This window comes from Arvicanthis niloticus, chromosome 7, assembly GCF_011762505.2.
Source record: "Arvicanthis niloticus isolate mArvNil1 chromosome 7, mArvNil1.pat.X, whole genome shotgun sequence".
NCBI classification, from domain to species: domain Eukaryota; kingdom Metazoa; phylum Chordata; class Mammalia; order Rodentia; family Muridae; genus Arvicanthis; species Arvicanthis niloticus.
This window is the reverse complement of record NC_047664.1, coordinates 64,193,738-64,215,525: the sequence shown is the minus strand read 5'-3', so window position 1 is coordinate 64,215,525 and position 21,788 is coordinate 64,193,738. Positions and strand designations below refer to the sequence as shown.

At 35.0% G+C, this 21,788-nt stretch overlaps 1 protein-coding gene across 2 annotated transcripts in view; it reads left to right on the top strand.

Moving 5' to 3' along the window:
• Positions 1 to 5,687, top strand: part of Arap2 (ArfGAP with RhoGAP domain, ankyrin repeat and PH domain 2) — a 150,057-nt gene extending 144,370 nt beyond the window's left edge. The window contains exons 31-32 of one of the 2 annotated variants that reach the window (XM_034509442.2): positions 799 to 933; positions 3,429 to 5,687. In XM_034509442.2, the coding sequence (XP_034365333.1) occupies positions 799 to 933; positions 3,429 to 3,800 (507 nt within the window). In that variant the 3' untranslated portion in view covers positions 3,801 to 5,687. The remainder of the gene's footprint in view (positions 1 to 798; positions 934 to 3,428) is intronic. The other variant, XM_076938512.1, reaches the window with a different exon arrangement.
• Positions 5,688 to 21,788: the final 16,101 nt, after the last annotated feature.

The following is a 21,788-nucleotide window of genomic DNA, read 5'->3' as shown; positions in this document are numbered from 1 at the left end:
AACTCATTTTTGTTTTCTACTAAGTGGGTTGTTTTATGATTTATTTATTTAATACATTGCCATCTGGAAATCAATTTGCCTTTCTTTTCTTTTCTTTTAAAATGTTAATCTCTGTAATTCAGGGATTAAACACTCAAGGGCTTACATTTTTACCTGCCAGGGCAGAGTTAAGTTTTCTCTGGGCATAACTATGATGGTTTGGTGGACTAGAATTCACAGTCAATAATCCGAGGACAGATTTACCATTCTCTCTGTTATAGAGTGATTTCCATTCTAAATTTGTGTGTAAAGGGTAACATTTCTTTGAAATTCAATTAGATGAAAAAATAACATTTTTTTCAAAATGTTATGAAATAAGACTAAGTTTTCAGCTAGTCATGCCTTGGGTCAATTTGGGATATATAAAACCAAATTATTTTCACATTAAAAGATGTGAAATCACCTTTGATATGGGCAAGAAATAAGTGTTTAGTTACTTTGATTACAGAGCCTAGGAAATAGAGACAAATACAATTTGTTTTTGTTTTACAAGAGACTTACTATTTTCCTCCAATATTTTCTACCATTTGCTTTGATAAGTAGTACAGAAGGCATGTGTTTGAAACTAAGAAATTGAACTGAGACCTCAAAGCTCAGTTCACTTAAGTGTTTCACATCCTGGAGCCATGTGTCTGCCAGAGTCAATGTCGAAGTAATTACAAATGGTATTCTCACAGAAAGTAGATTATTTGGAGTGGCTATGGGGGTGTGGTACATAATGAAATCACACATCAATGGCACTAAATTGTGTTTTCACAGCATGAGAATGATATATGGCCGCCAGCCGGAAAGGAAAGAAAACGTTCAATAACCAAAAATCCCAAGATTGGAGGTTTACCTCTGATTCCTATCCAACATGAGAGAAATGCAACCCAGGCCCAGAAGAATATTGAGGTTGGTTATAACTTTGTTGTTCTTATTATAGCATCTAGGATTTTCCTAGGATTTAACATGGCTGAGTGTATTAATTATATCATTGGCTTCTGAAGCATAGCAGCAGTCACTTAGCAAAAGTCAGTAATATCCAGACTACATAGAGAGAACGGTGTCAGTCCCTCTGCCACTTGCTTTAATACCATTTACCACTTGGTGTATATACCTGACACCACATACAGTCTCTAAAGTTGCCAAGCAATGTACCATATTTATCTAGAAACCCTGGTTGCATAGCCAGTCCCAAGTCAATTTCATAAGATCGTTTATAACATCCTTTGAGTGAATGTGGAGCAAAAGATGCCCAGGTCATGCCACAGACACCCAGGTCTACTGTCAGAATCACAATTCAGACATGGAAACCCAGTGTGTTTTAGAAACACCACAAGATAATCACTGAATATCAATATGAATTAGTTGACATGTTTTTTTGAAAAGCAACCTTTCTTTATCATCTTGTGGTATGGAAGAACATAAATATTATCAATCTTGACATGAACTAAGGTCTCTTGGGAAAGAACCTACTTTAGTGCTTCCTCTCAAAACTCACTTTGGGAATAACCCTTGGCATATTATAATACGTTAACTGGATTTTTTTAAAAGACAAAACCAAAGCAACAAACAAACAAAAACCTACGTAAAAGGTGATATAGATTATATATTCTTTGGAATTTAATTTTGCCTAAGATTTCTTTGTAAATATAAAGTACTCTTTTTTCCCCCTACCATGTACACCTTTTACTTTCTTACTTTATTTTTTTTTTTTTTGTTTTAATTAATTGGGTATCAGTGGAACTGCCATTTATACCTGCTGAGAGAGCGAAAATCAGTTTTCTCCAATGGAATTACATTGAGAAAAACAACCACTCTAGAGATGATCTAATGTTCAGAAGTACTTGACCACCATAAAAAGGACTCTACGATTTTTTTCTTTGTGTTTTTAGTTTATTTGTTTGTTTGATTGTGGGAGGAGGATAGCTTTTGTTTTTGTTTTGTGTGTATGTGCTTTTATTTTTTAATATTTTAAGATATTTAAAATATTTAAAATATTTCACAGTTTGCTGTTTTTGGTTTTGTTTTTGAGTGATGTATTTTGTTTCCTAGGATTTGAGCATGTTATTATATTGGGTTTAGGGATTTTTTTTTTAAGAATTACTTACTTTATCTATATGAGAACACTGTAGCTGTCTTCAGACACACCAGAAGAGAGCATCAGATCCCATTACAAATGGTTGTGAGCCACCATGTGGTTCCTGGGAGTTGAAATCAGGACCTTTGGAAGAGCAGTCAGTGCTCTTAACCACTGAATCATTTCACCATCTCTCTAGCCCCAAAAAGGAGTTTTCTTGGTTTTTTTTTTTTTTTGGACTTATTTTTTTATTGCATATTTTTTTAATTTACATTTCAAATGTTATCCCTTTCCTGATTTCCCACCTGGAAAGCCCCTATCCCATCCCCCATGCTCCTGCTTCTATGAGGGTGTTTCCTACCCACTTACTCAGGCCTCCCCACCCTCTCATTCCCCTACACTGGGGCATCAAGCCTTCACAGGATCAAGAGCCTCTTCTTCCATTGATGCCCAACAAGGCCATCCTCTGCTACATATGTGGCTGGAGCCATACAGTGACCAAACACAGACACTACTGGGGATGCCAAAAAGTGCATGCTGACAGGAGCCTGATATAGCTGTCTCTTGACAAATACAAATAGCTCTGCCAGAACTTGACAAATACAGAGGTAGATGGTCACAGCCAACCATTGGACTGAGCATGGGGTCCCCAATGGAGGATTTAGGGAAGTGAGTGAAGGAGCTTAAGGGGTTTGTAACCCCAGAGGAAGAACAACAATATGAACCATCCAGTTAACCCAGAGCTCCCAGGGACTAAACCACCAACCAGAGTACACATGGAGGGACATTTTTTTTTTAAGATTTTATTTATTTATTTATTTATTTATTTATTTATTTATTTATTTATTTTGTATGAGTACACTGCTGCTCTTTTGAGACACACCAGAAGAGAGCATCAGATCTCATTACAAATGATTGTGTGGCACTGTGTGGTTGTTGGGAATTGAACTCAGGACCTCTAGAAGAGCAGTCAGTGCTTTTAACCCATGTGCTATATCTCTAGCTGTCTGGATTTTTTTTTTTAATAACTTAAAATTGGGTATTTAGGAAAAAAGAGACTATCTGGATAAAGTTAGGGAAGGAGAAGAATATAATCAAAATATATTTACATTTAAAATTTTTTATATAATAAAAATTTAAAGAGTGTTAAAAAATAAATATATCTACTTCTGCAGGTTGCTTAAGGCAAAGTAAAATCAGAGCCTACATTATAGAAATACATTCTAAATACAAATTTAGAATGAAGACGCATTGGCTGTTCATTCAATGCATTTTCTAAATATCAAGTGTCTCAAACACTGTTTACCTGTTTTCCTGTACTTTGTAGACGGCACGAGCAGAGCTTGAAAGGCTTCGGCTGAGTGAAAAGCATGATCATCGAGACTTTACGGACTCCAGTTTAAAAGACAGAGCCTCCATCATAGCCCAGTGCTTGGAGCACAAAGATGAAAAACTTCGAAATCGTGCCAGAAAACATCGCAGTTTCAACTGCCTGGAGGACACGGAGGCAGAGGGCCCACATAGCCTACCAAGGGGCTATAAAGGTCTAAAGACACCGAAGAAGACAGAGGACAGAAACAGCAAAGCTACCTTAGACCCTGATCATAAGCTGCCATCGAAGGTCATTGAGGAACTTAGTGTGGTTCTTCAGAGGTCAAGAACCCTTCCTAAAGAGTTACCAGATGAACAGACGTTATAGAAAGAGATAAAATAAATCATTGCACAAGTTATTTTTTTTTTTAACATTGTATACAACGTGTGTGGAACAGAAATCAAACTGTAATTCTTGAGTTTCTATACCTAGAAGAATTTGTCGGTATTTAAGCAATTTGTTTATCTCTACTCAAGCATTGAAAGCTCATTTTAAAATATGTATATATGTGGTTAGGTATAAGATCAACTTTATTTTGGTCTGGAAACTTGTAAAGTTTGATTGTATTAACTTTAATAAGTCTTTGGGTCACTCAAAGTGGCCAGCTCTTTGAAAGTAGATGTGCAAGTGGGTTAATTTATGAGCAGAAATCTGTACTTTATTATGTAAAATGCTATGTATATATGAATCCTATGAAATTGTATCATAATTTGTACTACAAGAGGCTTGTAAATTAAGTTGTCATGTGTTTTTACGTTAATATAGGTTCCATCTTAGGGAAAAGAAAGGGAAGTGAGTTCCAAAAGAGAAAGATATTGCAGTGGCTGCTTAACAAACATTGAGAAGAAAGCCAAGAAATTCAAACAAACAAACAAACAAACAAACAAAAAAACATTCCACTACCCATGGAGGTGTCCTAATTCACCAAGAAACAAATTTTGTTAAGGAGAACCTATTTGTTAAGAAAAAAAAAATTCTCAGTGTCTTGAGTGTTTCCAACAAAAATATTGACCTGGCCTATGTTAGTTACGGCACTGGCTACTGCCATTTATTGTCAGTAGACAGGTCCCAGGACATAATCACTAGACCAGTGCAACTGTCTGTCAGTGTCCGATCAGAGGAACTTACCCTGCCCTGAAGAATGTGTGCATGGGCCCAGCATGGATATCATTTGCACTGTTGCTGTATGCAGGCAATTCTTTAGGGCTTCAAACCGTATTTTTGGTACGAATAAAATTTATCACCATGGGGTCTTTTGCTGTTTTTTCTTATTTACTCCATTTTTTTTTGTTTCATTTCTTAATGTAACACATAATGTTTACTTCTGCATTGTCAGTATCTACTGGAAGTGGGCAATCTGTGGCTACTTACACAGCACATTTGCAGGCAGGCAGTTCACATTCCATTTAACCTTTTCTTTCTACCTGTGAAAATGACAAAGCCCTGCATTTTTGTTGCCACATAATGATCAGGTACAGACTTGACAATTTTCATAACTCAGACTACATTAGCTTATAATGGTTCATGCCAAGGACAGTGCTTTTTTAAAGATTTGTTCCAAGTCAAGATGGTTTGGTGACTCTTACAACTGGAAGTTATGGAGCTGATCTTTATTGCCAACATTTCTTTCTCCTCTTCTGTATTTTTTCCTATTGATTACATGTCTGGTTTATGAATTCAAGCCTTTATTTCACTTATTCACAGAAAGGAATACTCTATGAATTACTAGGGCTGTCTTTACTCAGATATGCTAACCACATGTATTTGTGGAAGATAGCAAAGCTTACTAGGAGTCAGTGGAATTTATTCTTTACATCCAAATAAATTGTAATAGAAATAATAAATAAAACTGCAGGCCAGTTTTAGGAGTTGGTGGCACTACTGTGGATCCTTCATTCAAGCAAGCTGTTGTGTTGTTTCAGAAAAACTTAATTTTTGTTAAACTTGTTTCTAATATGTAATCATATTCATATTTTTTGTGCAGTAAAAAGTCATATGGAAATGGTGTTATTGGCCTTGATGGTACTGTTACATGTGCTATGGCGTACCTTATTGGAATTTCTCCTGAGAGTTGAGCGTAAAAACTGATCACATCTGTTTCTCTTCTCTTCATAAACAATTGTCTCCATTTTTCAAATGTAACATAAGGGCTAATGGTTACATCTCACATATTTTGAGTTACAATTAAAATAGCTTTACAGGTCCAATTGAAAATGCGTCTTGTCTTTCTTCATTACTCTCAGAAATTTAAAGTTATTCCAGTGAAATGAATCAAGTACTTTGTTCTTTTTGTTCTCTTTTAAAACATTGAATGTGATACATACTTCTGTCTTTCATCATTTTAAAAACACATCAGAATAAATATTATTTTACTTTAAAGCCCGATTACTTGCAGATCTTTCCTGAAAGGACTGAGCGCATTTGCTTTCGTTTCTGTTCTTCCAAAGTCAGTTATCAGCTATAATCTATAACTACTTGATGTCGAGACATCACCTGATGGTTCACCAAAATGGCACTGAGAACTCCAAGCAGGAGCAATAAAGACAAAGAGCTCTGACTTGCGTGCAGATCAGCTGCTGATTTACATTGCACATAAGACAAATTTTAATTCTAAAGTACTCAAAAATTGCATATTGCATAAGGGGATGCTTTGGAAATGGGGGTTGCTATTTAACATCTAATTAACATGTGCAAAGATGAGTAACACTCTCACTAGCTTATAACAGCTTATCAGAATTTCCACCAAGACACATCACTCAACAGAAGTGAGACTTAGGCTTAAAATGTGAACATTTTGCTATCACGTGCAGCTATATTTATCTCTAATTGGAAACCACACACTAATGAGTCCTACAGATTACTAAAGTACATCTTTTTAAGACGCAGTTATTTTGGTTTAGCAAATGCAAATTTTCAAAGTGTTCAAAACTATGTTGTCCTCACCTTTCTACCATGACTCTATGTAGAAGGTCAAATTTCAGTAACTTCTTCAAGATTTTAAAAATATTTTATTAAAACATATTCAGTAAGGAATAACCACTTTTACACAATTATTTTGTGATTACTATTGGATACTTATACAAATCATGTTTACACAGACACATTATGGGTCAAATATATGAGGCAAATAGGTAAATAACAGAGTAAGGATCTATCAATGTTAGTTATTTTCTAGTTCCCCTTTTATCTAAATATATGTTTCTAGGTTTCAAACTGCTTCTAGAAGTTTTCCTTTTATTTTAAATGCGTGCTCATGAAATTAATTTCCAAAGTGTATTGGTTGAGTTATCAAAACATCACATTTAGCCTTAACCTTCAAAATCTCAGAAAGTGATTTTGAGGTAAGCCCATCCAAGAGATGTTTTAACAAGACATGATGAGAGTGAACTCAGTTCTGGTCTTGAGAAATATGCAGGAGGCCATTCAGTCATGCACAGAGATAGTGAAGAGCCATGCCTGGCAGAGGCCCACAGTGTCTCCCTCCCATACCTACCCCACTGGCAACTCCAATATATCTTCAACTCTCTTTTTCATCCTTTTCATTCCAACTATTCTAATTGTTTTTCATATCAGAGACTTAAGAGAGAAAAAAATAAGTGCCAGTCATTCAGCTCATGAGTGACAGACAATCTGTATACTTTCATGGTAGCAAAGGAATGGCATAAAATTCTGAAGGTATAAACATTAGATGAGAAATGTAAGATTTATATGAAACTGCTCTAAAAAAAGGATTTATATTTTCTCTCTAAGGTACCTGCTTAAAAAAATTAAAATCTTAAAATGATGTATGTATATATGTACAATATATATTATATATAATATATACATGTACACTATATGTATGCATATATATATATATATATATATATATATCAAACACTAACATACATAAAAGTGAGGATAGGTGTAAGGTGGTAGGTAAAAAGCTCAATATATCACTAATCTCTTTCAGTACAAAAGAAATACTTCAACACCTATGTTTTGCCCTTTAGATTTAGTTTTTAGTTTAAAAGTGGTTAAAGTAAGACCTAGAATATATCCATTCTATACAGATACAAATTTCCAACAAAGTTGGTGTCCCCCAGCTAAGAAAATACACTGTTCTTTATGGTAGGAAGCTTTGTTTCAAATAAATAGATTTTTTTTGTAAGAAAGGTCATTCCTCCAGGGAGATATAAATGAATAAGTTCTTGAATCTCCAGTCCAGTTACTGATAAGCTTTGTGATACCAAACTCAAGATCACAATCACAGAGTAAGATGTCGTGCTGGACAGGTAGAAGTGCTGAAAAGCATAAACCAAATTTACAAATATACCATGATCAATTGTGTGTGTATCTCCACACACTTTTTACAAGTGACTACCCTGATAAAAGAATTATTTATTTTCATGGATATAATACTACAGGTCTAACTGAAATAACCAGTATGCTTGAATAAATTTGAACCAATCCTTTTACTTAATGATTTTTTTCCCCAGATACTCTATTGCCATATAAAAAGAATGAGCAGCCTTTAAAGAAATATTTCTTCTCTACTAAATGAAATTAGGTTCTGGTCTCAAGAGAGATTAATCTGGTTTTAAACTTTTCCTCTGAAATAAAATTGTCACATTTCAAGACAGAACAATCTAAAAGACACTGAGCTAATCACCCATTTTCCCAATATGAAATTTGACATCCAACTAATATTTTAGAATGCAGAAATTACATGTTGAACAGTATAAATTTTACTAATAAAAATATGACATTTTGTATAAGTATGAATTTGCAAAATGTGTTGGTATATATCATACCTAAACATTAAAGTAGTGTGCATTTATAAGCAAAGTATATACACTTGCCAAGTACATAAATTATCCCAGATTTTTTATTGTATATTTTATTTACATTTTAGATGTTATCCCCTAACTTTATTCCCCCCGCCCAGGAACCCCCATCCCGTCCCCCGTCCTCCTGCTTCTATAAGGATGTGCCTCCACTTACCCCCCCACTCCCACCTTCCCACCCTCAAATTCCCCCACATTCGGCGTCCAGCCTTCATGGGACCAAGGATCTCCTCTCCCACCTATGCCCGACAAGGCCATCCTTCCCTACATATACAGCTGGAGCCATGGGTCCCTCCCTATGAGCTCCCAGGCTGGTGGTTTAGACCCTGGGAGTTCTGGTTGGTTGGTATTGTCGCTCTCCTCATTGGGCCACAAACCCTTTCTGCTCCTTCAGTCTTCACTCTAACTTCTCCATTTGGAAACCCATAATCAGTTCAATGGTTAGCTGTGAGCATACACCTCTGAATATGTCAGACTCTGGCAGACCTCTAAGGAGACAGCTAAAGCAGGTTCCTGTCAGCATGCACTTCCTGACATCTACAACAGTGTCTACCTTTGGTGACTGCACATGGGTATTCCAGATTTTTTAAACATGGCATATTATCAATTCTAGAGCTTTAGTGGAATTTCTAAGCTTCAGTCAGTGGTAGATGCTTTGCCCAAGTATACAGAAAGCTTTTGTAAGATTAAAAACATTTTAAAGCCATTCAACAAATATAATTGGAACACTAGAAATGTTTAAGTAAGTTTTAGTAGAGTTGACTGTTAAACTGACAATTAAAACTAGGAGTTATTAGATATGCTAAAAGATAGCCACAATCACTTAATTTCACTAAACTGCCATAGAAATGTTTATGAATGGATATTTCAAATTACTACCATAAAGCAAGTCCTGGAACCAACCATGTGATAGTGGAGTAGTACTTTTGTTTAATGTTGTATGTATTCTTGTGGTTTTGTATGGATTTTTGTCTCTTTGATTTTTTCTGATTATTAATATTTAAATGGAAATTTGGGAAAGTCTCATTTTTTTTCTGTAGCTATCATTTTATCCTGGATTCCAGATCTGGAAGTTTTCAAGTAAGCTTAGTACTCATTTTCAAGCTTGTTTTTGGAGCTGTGTGTTTTTATAAATTGTACTTGTCAGGTCCAAAATTAATCAAAAGCTAGAGGTCCTGTGCAGCTCTTAGGTGCACTGTTTGCCTTTCTACTTATCAATAGTAGTAGAGAAAAAAACTTATCCTGAAAGAAAGCTAGAAAATTGGAGTACTACTCAGTTATTAAATACAATGAATACATGAAATTCTTAGGCAAATGGATGGAACTAGAAAATATCATACTGAGTGAGGTAACCGAATCACAAAAGAACAGACATGGTATGCACTCACTGATAAGTGGATATTAGCCCAAATGCTTGGAATACCCAAAATACAATTCATAGACCACATGAAGCTCAAGAAGAAGGAAGGCCAAAGTATGGGTGCTTTGGTCCTTCTTAGAAAGGGTAATAAAATACTCAATGGATCAAATATGAAGACAAAGTGTGGAGCAAAGACTGAGGGAAAAGTCATCCAAAGACTGCCCACCTGGGGGTTTATCCCATATATAGGCACCAAACGCAGAGACTATTGTGGCTACCAAGGAGTGCATGCAGACAGAAGCTGATATGGCTGTCTCCTGAGAGGCTCTGCCAGAGCCTGACAAATACAGAGGCAGATGCTTGCAGCCAACCATTGGATTGAGCATGGGGTCCCCAGTGGGATTCCCAGTGGAGGAGTTAGAGAAAGGACTGAAGGAGCTGAAGGGGTTTGCAACCCCATAGGAAGAAGAATAATATCAACCAATCAGACCCCACCAGAACTCCCAGGGACTAAACCACCAACCAAGGAGTACACATAGAGGAACCCATGGCTCTGGCTGCATATGTAGCTGAGGATAGCCTTGTCAGGTATCAATGAGAGGAGAGGCCTTTGATCCTGTGAAAGCTTGATGCTCCAGTGTAGGGGAATTCAAGGGCAGGGAAGCAGGAATGGGTTGGTGGGTGGGTGGGTGGGGAAATACCCTCATAGAAGCATGGGAAAGGGGGAAGTGACAGGGAGTTTTATGGAGGAGGGAACTGAGAAAGGGGATAACACTTGAAATGTAAATAAAGAAAATATCCAATAAAAAATAAAGCTGAAAAATATATAGTTGAGAACTCATTGGATATTAACTGCTCAGCAAACAGCAAGGGTACAGAGTCACATAATACTTTCTTAGTGGCTGCTTTCTTCAGTTACTTTTTCCATTTGACATCCATAAAATCTCTTCAGTATGAACATTTTTAATAATTTGTTTTTTCTTTCCCACTTTCATAAAAAGAATAGATCATATTTTGATAATTCTCAGTATCTCCTCTGAGTTGTTCATATGAAACTGATTTAACTATAAATTGAAAAACTCTACCATAACAAATAAACAACTATATTTCCAAGCAGTACTATTCCTTAGAGAATCACTAACTTCACACCAATGATAGAGACCACCATGTAAAATATACAAGTGAGGCACTAGATAACTTAAGAAAATACTTCCACACATAAGTATCCCTATGTGATGTGACACATCAAACATAGATGATGTGAGACACAAAGTGGCTGTTTGTACACAATAGTATCAATACTCTAGCTATAAAAATGTATTACAGAATTCTCAGATAAATGAATAACATTAAAAGAATTCATTCTGAGTGAGGTAACCCAGACTCAAAGGTTAGATATAAAGTAAGCAATAGTGGGAGGAAAGGAACTCCCTAGATAGGGGAAGTAGACTAGTTTGGATGGATGAAGTGAGGAACGAGAATGAAGAAGGGTAGGTATGAGAGTTTGGGGAGCATAAAGAAAGGGACAGCTAAAACTAAAGGTAATTGAAGGGTCATATGTGAACATATTACAGAAGCATCTTTATATATCTACCAATATGATATAAATATAAATGGAATCACCAAATAATGGGGCAGACATAGCTACAACTAGATATCTCTTGGCACCAAATGAAACATCTATTGCTCAGAATGGATTACATCTAATGGGGTTGTTAGATAAAGGGGACCCATGGAAACCTTCAAACATCCCAAGCTTGTCAAGGCCTTAGTTGCTCTGCACGAACTGAGGGTTAGTCGACCCTATATCTGAAGACAATAACTAAACAACTGATTAAAGACAGAGAGGTTGAGCTGTTGTCTTCATAGAGTCTTATAACCCCTACAGACAATGTTTATTGTACTGGAAGATATTCTGCATGCTACCAGAGGAGAAAAATAACATTAATTGAGCAACAAATGTTTGATATTTATTGTAACTTGCCTGAAAGATATACTCATGCAAAAAGTGGCACAAAAGGTGTGGGATTAACCAAACACTATCTGATTTAAGGCCCATTCCATGAGATGGAGTTAAAAACTCCTCTGGTAGCCAAGAACCAGAGACTAAATATGCCATATGCCCAGGGAAAACCAAATACTACCATCCTGTTAAAGGAGGTAACAAATGATTCCTGATGACATTTTGCTATACTCATTGATCAGTATCGTGATCAGCCATGATTAGAGGATTTTCTTCTTACAGTAGATGGGATCAAATATGGAGGCCCATGACTAGACAAGGACCAGAGAGTGAGAGGCCTTGGAATATTTGGTCTTAAATGGGATGTCTCCATCAACACCCAACCACCACTGCCACTCTGTGCTCAGAGAACTCTTCGGAAGAGAAGACAGAAAATATTGTAAAGAGATAATGGTGATGGAAGACACCAAAGAAACAAGGTCTTATGGACACAGCAGAGCTGATACATATATGAACTCACAGAGACTGTAGCAGCATGCACATGCCCTGCATAGGTTTGGGTCTAAAAGAGTCCCAGTGATGAAAGTAGAAGTGGATACAAGTTCCCATAGCTAATCTAGAAACTACCTCCCATTAATAAATTCTCACAAAGAAAAAATTATTTTTTCCAAAACAGTCTCACTAGATATACAAACCACACTTGGGTAAGTTCCATGCCCAGCAGTAAATGGCCAATAGCATATTTAATGCTAATTTTTGAGTTCCTTAATTTCTTATTTTTGTTCTTGTTCTCATTCTTGTTCTTCTTGTTCTTGTTCTTCTTGTTTTTCTTCTTGTTCTTCTTGTTCTTCTTCTTCTTGTTGTTGTTCTTGTTCTTGTTGTTCTTGTTCTTGTTGTTCTTGTTCTTGTTGTTCTTGTTCTTGTTCTTGTTCTTCTTGTTCTTCTTGTTGTTCTTGTTCTTCTTCTTGTTCTTCTTCTTGTTCTTCTTCTTGTTCTTCTTCTTGTTCTTCTTGTTCTTGTTCTTGTTCTTGTTCTTCTTCTTCTTCTTCTTCTTCTTCTTCTTCTTCTTCTTCTTCTTCTTCTTCTTCTTCTTCTTCTTCTTCTTCTTCTTCTTCTTCTTCTTCTTCTTCTTCTTCTTCTTCTTCTTCTTCTTCTTCTTCTTCTTCTTCTTCTTCTTCTTCTTCTTCTTCTTCTTCTTCATGTTTCATAATGATTTGTCTGGACATTTTTGTTTGTTTTTAACCTATGATTGTTTTGCTTATATATGATGACTTCCAAGGTTTTGCCTTTGTGGTATTGCTGTGTGTATAAATGTGTTAGTTTCTGCATCTGTATGTGATTCTTTTGCTTTATTTTTTGTTTGTTTTTTGTTTTCTCTTTTCCTCATTTGTTTGTTTTGTTCAGGTTTGCCTTTCATTTTATTTTATTTCTCTTTTTATGCCTGTCTATTTTATATTGATAGGAAATTGATGTAAAAGGGTGCTGCCCCCTGTGCATGGGGATACCACTGGGCTGGTGGTTTGGGTGTTATAAGAAACCAGGCTGGACAAGCCATGAGGAGTAAGGCCATAAGCAACATCCTCTATGGTCTCTGCATCAATTCCTCCCTGCAAATTTCTGACTTGAGCAACTGCTCTGACTAACTTCTGTGATGGAATGTGACATGGAAGTGACAGAGTATCTTTTGTTGCAAAGTTGTTTAGGGTGGTGATGTTATGAAAGCATTAGAAATCCAAATTAAGACAGAAATTGGCACTGGAAGTGGCTCATTGCTATGACAGAACATATCATGTGTTGTGAAGAATGTGAATGTACTTTGGGCTGTAAAATCCATGGGATCTTAGAAGATAATGCTGAGATCAGTTCAAACAATGTAGGTCTGGCTCCAGAAGCTTCAGAAGGAATCTCTTACTTTCTGTCTCCTTACCCTCACTCTCACTGGCAAGTTTTTCTCTGATGCTGCTGAGGCATTATCCTACAACATAGACTGAACAACTACTCAATTCTTCCCTTTTATGTCAGGAAACAGCTATTGTTGAACTAACCCAGTCATCAGTCTGGAAGCTACTCTAATAAATCCATTTCTATGGACATAGATTTATTTTACCAGTTCTGATTCTCAGGAGCTATCCTGACTAGTAAACATTGTGGTACAATATACAATATACAATATATTACAAACTTTAAAAGTCCCATACTCTTTAAAAATTAAAATACTTCAAAAATTCAAATCTCTTTAATACATTTAATGTCTCTCTAACATATCCAAATTCTCTTATATATGGTCTCCTATAAGATTAAGAACAAGTACTTTATTAATCCAAGAGTTAAAAACCAGGACACAGTCACAATCAAATCAAATCAAAGAGAAACCAAGTTCTAACACTCTAAGTCATTCAGTGTCTGAATGGATCTGCCAAAGAGCTTGGACAGCCATCCCCAGAAAGCATAGCTTATCTCTTGAGGTCAGGCCAGCTCTGCTCTACAGATGAGCTTGGAGTTCATCACATGGAATCTCCAGGACTGCTAAGTCTCCACTGCAACTTAGCCGAACCTGCACCAATCAAGCTTCTTTCAAGCTTCCTTTGTCAACCCTGAAACAAGATGCCAAGGCTCAGTCTTTCTTCAACACGTCTTCAGTCTTGTGTTTTCACTGCTGCTGAAGCTACACCTTCACTTTCTGGCTTCTCACAGGTAAGGTCTGTGAGGTGGAAATATAAGCAAAATAAACCCTTTCCTCCACAAGTTTCCTTTACGACTAGCATTTTATCTCAGCAATGAAACCCTACCTAAGGCAAGAGGATTAACTGGAAAGATATCATCATAGCTTTCTAGAGTGGATGGTAGTTTCCAGTATCTTGATCAAATTTTATGATGCACAGACATGAGTATATCATAATTCATAATGTAAACACAATCAAGATGTATATATTCCATTTTATATGAATTTTGTTTTAAAAAAATCCTGCATTCTGGAGGGGAAGTGGAGTTGGGGGATGAATTACGAAGAGAGGAGGGAAAAGAAGTTGTTGTTGGGATATAAAGTTAATTAATTAATTAATTAATTAAAGTAAAAAAAAAAAGAACTGCATTGTATAGTATTGGGAGCATTGTTAGGATACCTTAACTGGGTAGAAACAAGGTAAATTCATGGATAAAGAGACAGAATAGGAGAGAGAGAGCATGTGAGGCACCATAAGAAAATGACATTGCTAGAATCTGGGTGGAGGGCCCTGGCTGATTAACTAAACATTTCATGCCACTTCCCTGTATCTTGAATTGTTTACATAATTTTTTTAAAAAGTAGAAATAGAATAAAAAATTAGGACATAAGTAATTTATTCTCTCTATATCAATTGATGTATTCAGCATTAAATTACATTATGTAATTCACAGATGCCTTTTCATATGTACTCACAGTTCATAGCATAGCGAGTTACTTCTTACATGTGTTTTATTTAGAATTCAATTAACATTGATTTGTCCACTGCTGCAAATCGCATTAACAGTAACAACATTGAATAAATTAGTGTTTGCTCTTTATGAATAAGTTCAATAACTTGCTGTCTTCATTTCTATTTTCTTTTTGATGTGTTCTAATTAAAAGCTATTAATGTCTGTGTTTCCTGGCCATATTGTTTCTATATTCATATTCAAATTACTGCAGTACTGATATGCATACTTTTCCTAATAGATGTCACATTTTATTGTTTGTTATTTCTGTTTAAGTGTTTAATGACTGTACTTAGATGTACAACATCTAACTTCAATTTTTTTTAATTAGATAAATTTACCATACCCTGATTTTAGTATTTTAATGTCAAGCACCAGAGTCGAGGCCCAGAAACTGCTCAAATTCAACAAAAGTATCAGAATAAAACAAATACTATATGCATATTTTTATAAATATTTAATATAGATTTATGAAAACCTAGTTAGGTGGTCTATAATAATATTCTACATCAACAATTGAATTTCCTGAAGAAACAGTGGTAGCTTATAATGGTACAGAATTAACTATTATACTATATATTATTTTATACCACCCTGTATTGTATTATAATAAATATATTGACTAAGATTTAGAAATAATTTTTGGGTTTTAACCCTTGGAATATAAAACTATTTGGTTTAGGTTTATGCTTCTAAATCCATTCCTATAGACATAGATTTATAAATGTTGATTTAATTAATTCTCAGAGTACTTCATTTAAAATATGGTGAAATATTAGATCAGACAAGACAAAGAAAAACAGAAAATGAAGGAAGTGGAGAAAGAAGAGATAAAGAAAGATGGGCTGCATGAATTGAAGACTAAGGGTGTGTACTAAGAGAACAAAGAGATTGCAAATAGAATATACTCCTGATCACAGAGGTTTAAAATCCTGAACCTTGTTATCTCTTCAGAGATATATTCTGAAATGATACTCTCAAAATGCTCACCTAAGCCCCGACTCATCACAATCAAATGAAATTATACTCATTAGCTTTAATGACAAGTGAAAACAGAGATAGCATGAATAAATAACAGGAATAAGGAGCAATAGCATTTACAAATGAAATGTGAGAGGAAAAAATAAAGTTTTCTGAGTGCTCTTTTAAGTTTTTCATGTTAGAAACAAGAAATGGATGACAATAATGATTATTTCATTGGTATACAGAGACCCAAACTTTTGGACATATCAACAGAGTGGGATCAATATCTATGGATCTGGGTTAGATTGCCAAATCAGACCTGCACTATCAGCCTCTGGCAATACATAAAATATTGTGATCAAAAGCATTTCCTAAAGGCAATATATCTATGACTGCATACATGAATGTTGAGTGCATTACCAGCCTGAATACACCAACATAAGCAAGTAGGTGTCTATTGAATTGTATTGCACAAGTATCCTACCATGAAAAACTGTTCTGTTACATTAAAATTATTCTTACCAAACATCTAAAAACAGAAAGAAGAAAATACGTTATAATCAGACATTCTGAAGCCTTTGAGAGGTTAGAGTGATCTTAAAGCAGTTACAAATATCCAATCTTCTAAGAAAATGAATGCAAGAGAGCAAAGTAGATTGGAAAAGTCTCATAATTGCATTAAATCCCTCAAGGTTATGTCCAGTACATTAAACATATTCTAATTAAACTGTTGAGAAACAAATTAAAATTTTAATGATCCTTTTTCCCTTTGGTAGTAAATATAGTTCTCTATCACCAATGCTACTATAACACCAAATATCATAGTCTAATCATCACTTAATGAGTCATTCTTAGTGCAATAAAATATACAGAAGTAATATGAGTGAAGGCAGGCTTTTAAGTGTATTATTTTTGTATACTACACGTTGAAAACATAAGCACTATTATTTAGACTCGCCCATCTTGTTAATTTTATTTTTAATTGATATGAGCAACATCTGTTTTTATATCTACATTGAGAGATTTACACGTTCTAATTATTATTTCCTGTGTACTCTAACACACATCTCCACATTTATATTAGTGAATGATAAACAACGTAAATAAACTGAAAATCTAACATAGGAAAATAATATTTTAACTTGAAAATATAAAAAATCAGCAGGTTTAATTATATAACAATACTTTTTTGTCCTAGAATAACAGAATTATAATATAATATGTGTATTTCATAACATATGGAGGTATGTTTTATATAGTTTTTTGCCTTAACTTCCTTCTCAAACAAAGGTTCTCTATCATCTGTAAGGTTTTTGAAATGGCTTTCTTCAACAACATTTTGTAAACTGAAAAGTCTACCACTTTCTTCATAATGTAGCTTTCTCTCCCAGATTTTATCTTTTGGAAGGACAACATGCTTCCTCCACAGACTTCTCCTATTAAACTAATGAACTAAGGAGATGTAGGATGTAATGTCTCTCCTCTGGTCTGATATTTTTTCATCTGTACCTAGACTCCTTGCCCTTCTTGAAGACGATTCCTCTTATGATTTTAATTGTTTTCTTCATGGTCACAAGCAGCTAAATCAAGCATCCTTGTTAAAGCTCAGGTAGTTTTCTAATCCAAAGGCCCTAGACATAGATTCATTATAAATTTGCTTAAGAAAAAAGGGAAGGGGCAAATGGTCATCATGAATGGGAATGAAGCAGAAGGAGAGCATGGTAAGAATCTAGCTTGAAAACATAAGACAGATATTTTTTTCAGCTTCAGTGTTCAGGTCTAGGACAATTTCCAAATGTTCAGGCCAATCCAAGCACACAAGCAGTGGAGGAGGAAGACTATGTAGATGAATTTTACACCAGCTGCCCAAGAGAAAATGAAGTTTCAGGCAAGGACATGCCATTTCTGTCGGCACCGACCCAATGTTCAAGATATTCCTTCAAGGTAGGTGCATGTGTTTTCCAGGTGAATGTAACACATGTGCAGAATCTGGAGGCAATGTGTAGATTTACACAAACTCCATGGGAGAAAAACTCTATAGCAGGGATTTACTTACTCTTCTCACTACTATCAGTCTATTTATAAGTGTGTCACTGACACACATGGCAGGTGCATGATGCTTCCAAGAGGAACAGTGTGTGTAGGTGACTTGCTTGTAACAATAAATGAAATCTTCAGATTTCTTTTTCTTCCTTATTTCTCTGTTCTTGACAAATGTCTTGATTCACCCCTTTACTTGATTTTTTTCCTTTTCCATATCTCTACTGAAAAAAGACAGAGCAATAATTATTTAAATAACATGACTATTTGTCAAAGGCATTTAGGCATAGTAATTTTCCTTTTTAATGAGGTAGGAGTGATATCGGGGAATTTTTACATTTAGTTGGCATAAATGTTCCAAGAAAATTAAAATAAATGCAAAAGATGACATTTTACAAGATTGCTTTCCATTCTTAACATAATGAACAATTCAGTCACTGTTGAATAGCCCAATCTACTTTATTTCTTTGAACAAATCCATTGTAAGAGCCAACATCATCCCTGTACTTCCAAAGCAGAATGTAATTATCATCACAATTAGCTTTTAAAATGAGACACATTTTCCTTATAGTGTTGCTTCTCATCTTCACCTTCTTCTTCAGTCTGTATTCATATCTCAAAAGTGGCTGAATTTAAAAAAAATTGCTCCTTCTGCACCTCCTTATATTGTTCTGCCAAGAAAAATATGTAGAGACATTACAATACATGTAACTGTTGCCCAGTGAGTCATGGAAGTTATAATTTATCCAATATGGAAGGTCAAGCATATTGTCATTTTTTAAAAGATTCTGAAAAAGATTTTAGTAATGTAGGTGTTAATTTACATCAAGGGGGAGTGTTCAGAGAAACTCTTCTTTGGATATTTGTAGAAAACATGAGACTTTTAAAGTACCACTCTGACCTACATTAACCCTTGCTCATTCATAGTCTTCAGAGACAAATGCTTATAACCGTAATGGACTATGTCTTTGAAAAGATAGGAAGAAAATAGAAGGTTAGAGAGATGAGACCATTTGTCTTAGTTATAAAGACTTGTAGGCAGGGAGAGTCCCATCTGAGATCTCAGTAGCTCTCTCTGGAGTATCAGGTCAGCCAAAAGGTTAAAGTTATCCACTTGACTCATCTTATCCATATGTCTAGAATCTATCAGGTTATCCTTAAAGGATGACAGAGAAAGAGAGAGTTCACTGCAAGGATGGAGCATATGAATTTGATCACATTGTCACTGGCCACATAAATGATGTCACTGGTCATGTAAATTCATAGGATGGAAACCAGGTGGATAGGATTATCTCGAAATGTTTATAATAGCTTTCTTTTTCTTTAGGGCACAATATTTGTAAATCTAATTAGAGTAGTTTATAAGAATAAGAGACTGAGAATCATCGACCAGAATATGGGAAATACAGACAAAAACTATTAGGTAATCAATGGGAGTCTTTTCTTCCTCCATTCATATCTGGGAAAAGAGTATGTGCATCAGCAGAGAGAAGCAAGCTGCTTATTTCCTATGGCATATACATCTCTATTCTCATTGACAAAGAATCTGTTTATTAAAATCCAGATGGAATTAAACACTGAAATGCCGAACTAATTTCCCTTTTTCTAATTCTGTGCTACCCATTCAATTTCATGAGGCTAATTTTGATTTGCTAGAATAATCTTTCCTTCAGGGAAATCAAACCAGGTAGAGAGCATGTAGGACTAATCTTCTCTTTCAAGCTTAGTTAGTCTGATTACACACCTGAAATACAGGTCTCTATTGCTGCCAAAGTTAAGCCACGATACTGAAAAATGAAATAATTACAGTAGTAAATTTAAGCTGCTGTCTGCGTACCCAGCATAATTATGGTTATGACTGATGGTATCAAACCCATTGTATTGATGGAAGTAGAAAATAAGTTCAACCTGTAACTGAAATGACAGATAGCACTCTGATGTGTGTGACAATCATGGTGTGCATTCAAGAAAAGTGATCTACATACTGAATGACCAGAAATCACTATTAATGGAACATAAAGAAAGAATTGAACCCAGAGACAAAAAGTGGAATCAAATAAACACATATGACTGACTTTTATATGCCAAATAGTTATCATACAGAATCAGATATACATCCTGGGATTGAGCTTAAAATAAAAGCTAAAGCATAAAACTATATACAAAGAAAATTTCCAAATCTCCATTAATCTTAAAGAGGCACTGCTTCCTCATGGTATCGAAGAGGGCAAATCAATGTTTTGGACTTTCATCGTTCCAGCCAAACAATGTTCCAAACACTTGTTAAGGACACTGAAAGGATATTCTTAGGGCTATTTACATACCTAAAACAAATAATTTTCTTCTCATTTTAAAGTTCTGTTTTATATAATCTCAGAATTGTTCATTTCTACCATTATAAATAAAACTGAAAGATTACATTTTGAATAAGCAGAATATGTAATAAAGTACACATGAGAATTAATTTTATGTATAATTTATATAAATTAATGACTTTGAATAAGACACAACCATAATATCACACACACACACACACACACACATACACACACACACACACTCCACTAGATACCTGAGAATAAGTCTATAGGAAATAGAACAATTCTACGCTGAAAATAATAGGCCCTAAATAAATTAATAAGGAGTGAAATAAAAGAATATACTAGTATCATATATTGAAAAAGTTAAAATAGTAAACACATGAGTCTACCTCAAAACTACTGAGATTCACTTGAACCACCAATTAAATCTCCTTTTCTGAAAGCTAATTATGGATAAATATCTGTGTGTAGAGGTTGTGGGTCATTTTTTTCTTGAAATATTGAAACTACAAAACCCAAATTTTAAAGATAATTAGTTTCCATTTAAAGATAAGCCTTAAAGTGAAGGGCTTATATAGATAGTGTGGCTGAGATAATGTGGTATTCTAACCTTGGAAGAATAACAAGCCAGTTGAGTGTACATTTCAAAAACAGACTTACAATGGTTTGCCATCTTGTTTGTAGTAAAGCAAATATTGTATAGTCATTAGAAATGGATGTTGATAGCCAGTTTGTATCATACTCTCCCCCAATTTATATAATTTTAGTGAAACTCTATAAATCTGAGTGGGTAGTGGAACAACAGAAAAGATTTAAAACACTATGGTCATACATGGAAAATAAGAAAACAACATAAAATTGAAAATTGCTGCCTGTGAACAAAGAGGTAAGTTGAACTTGATATATTTACAATGGAAACCTCTGAAGTTACTCCAGAGCCTGAAGTTAGTGTATGACATGGCTAAACTCACTTTATGTGACATGGTAAATAATTAGTGTTTTTATCATTATTGCCATGGCGATGGTGGTAATGGAGTCCTTATCTGCTATTTTTTTTCCATAACTATGGTGTTTATGGAAAGGAGGATGTGGGGAAGTCTGATTTAACTGTTAGAGATTGCTTTATAAGGTATTGTTTTCAATGAAGTCTTGAAATATAAGTCCAGTTAGCCATGAAGACCTACGATCAGATGAAGAGGCATGAAAGGAAACTTAAAATTAGCTGTAGATCTTCAGTACCAAGCAGGGTGGTTAGAAGCATGAGTTTAGATGTGCTTGGGTCAGAGCTCACCTTATCATCTGCCTGATTCCCATTCTCACTTTCAGTTTCTTCTTCTTTCTCTTCCTATTCCTTTACTTCTTCCTTGTTTTCTTTTCCTCTTCTTCCTT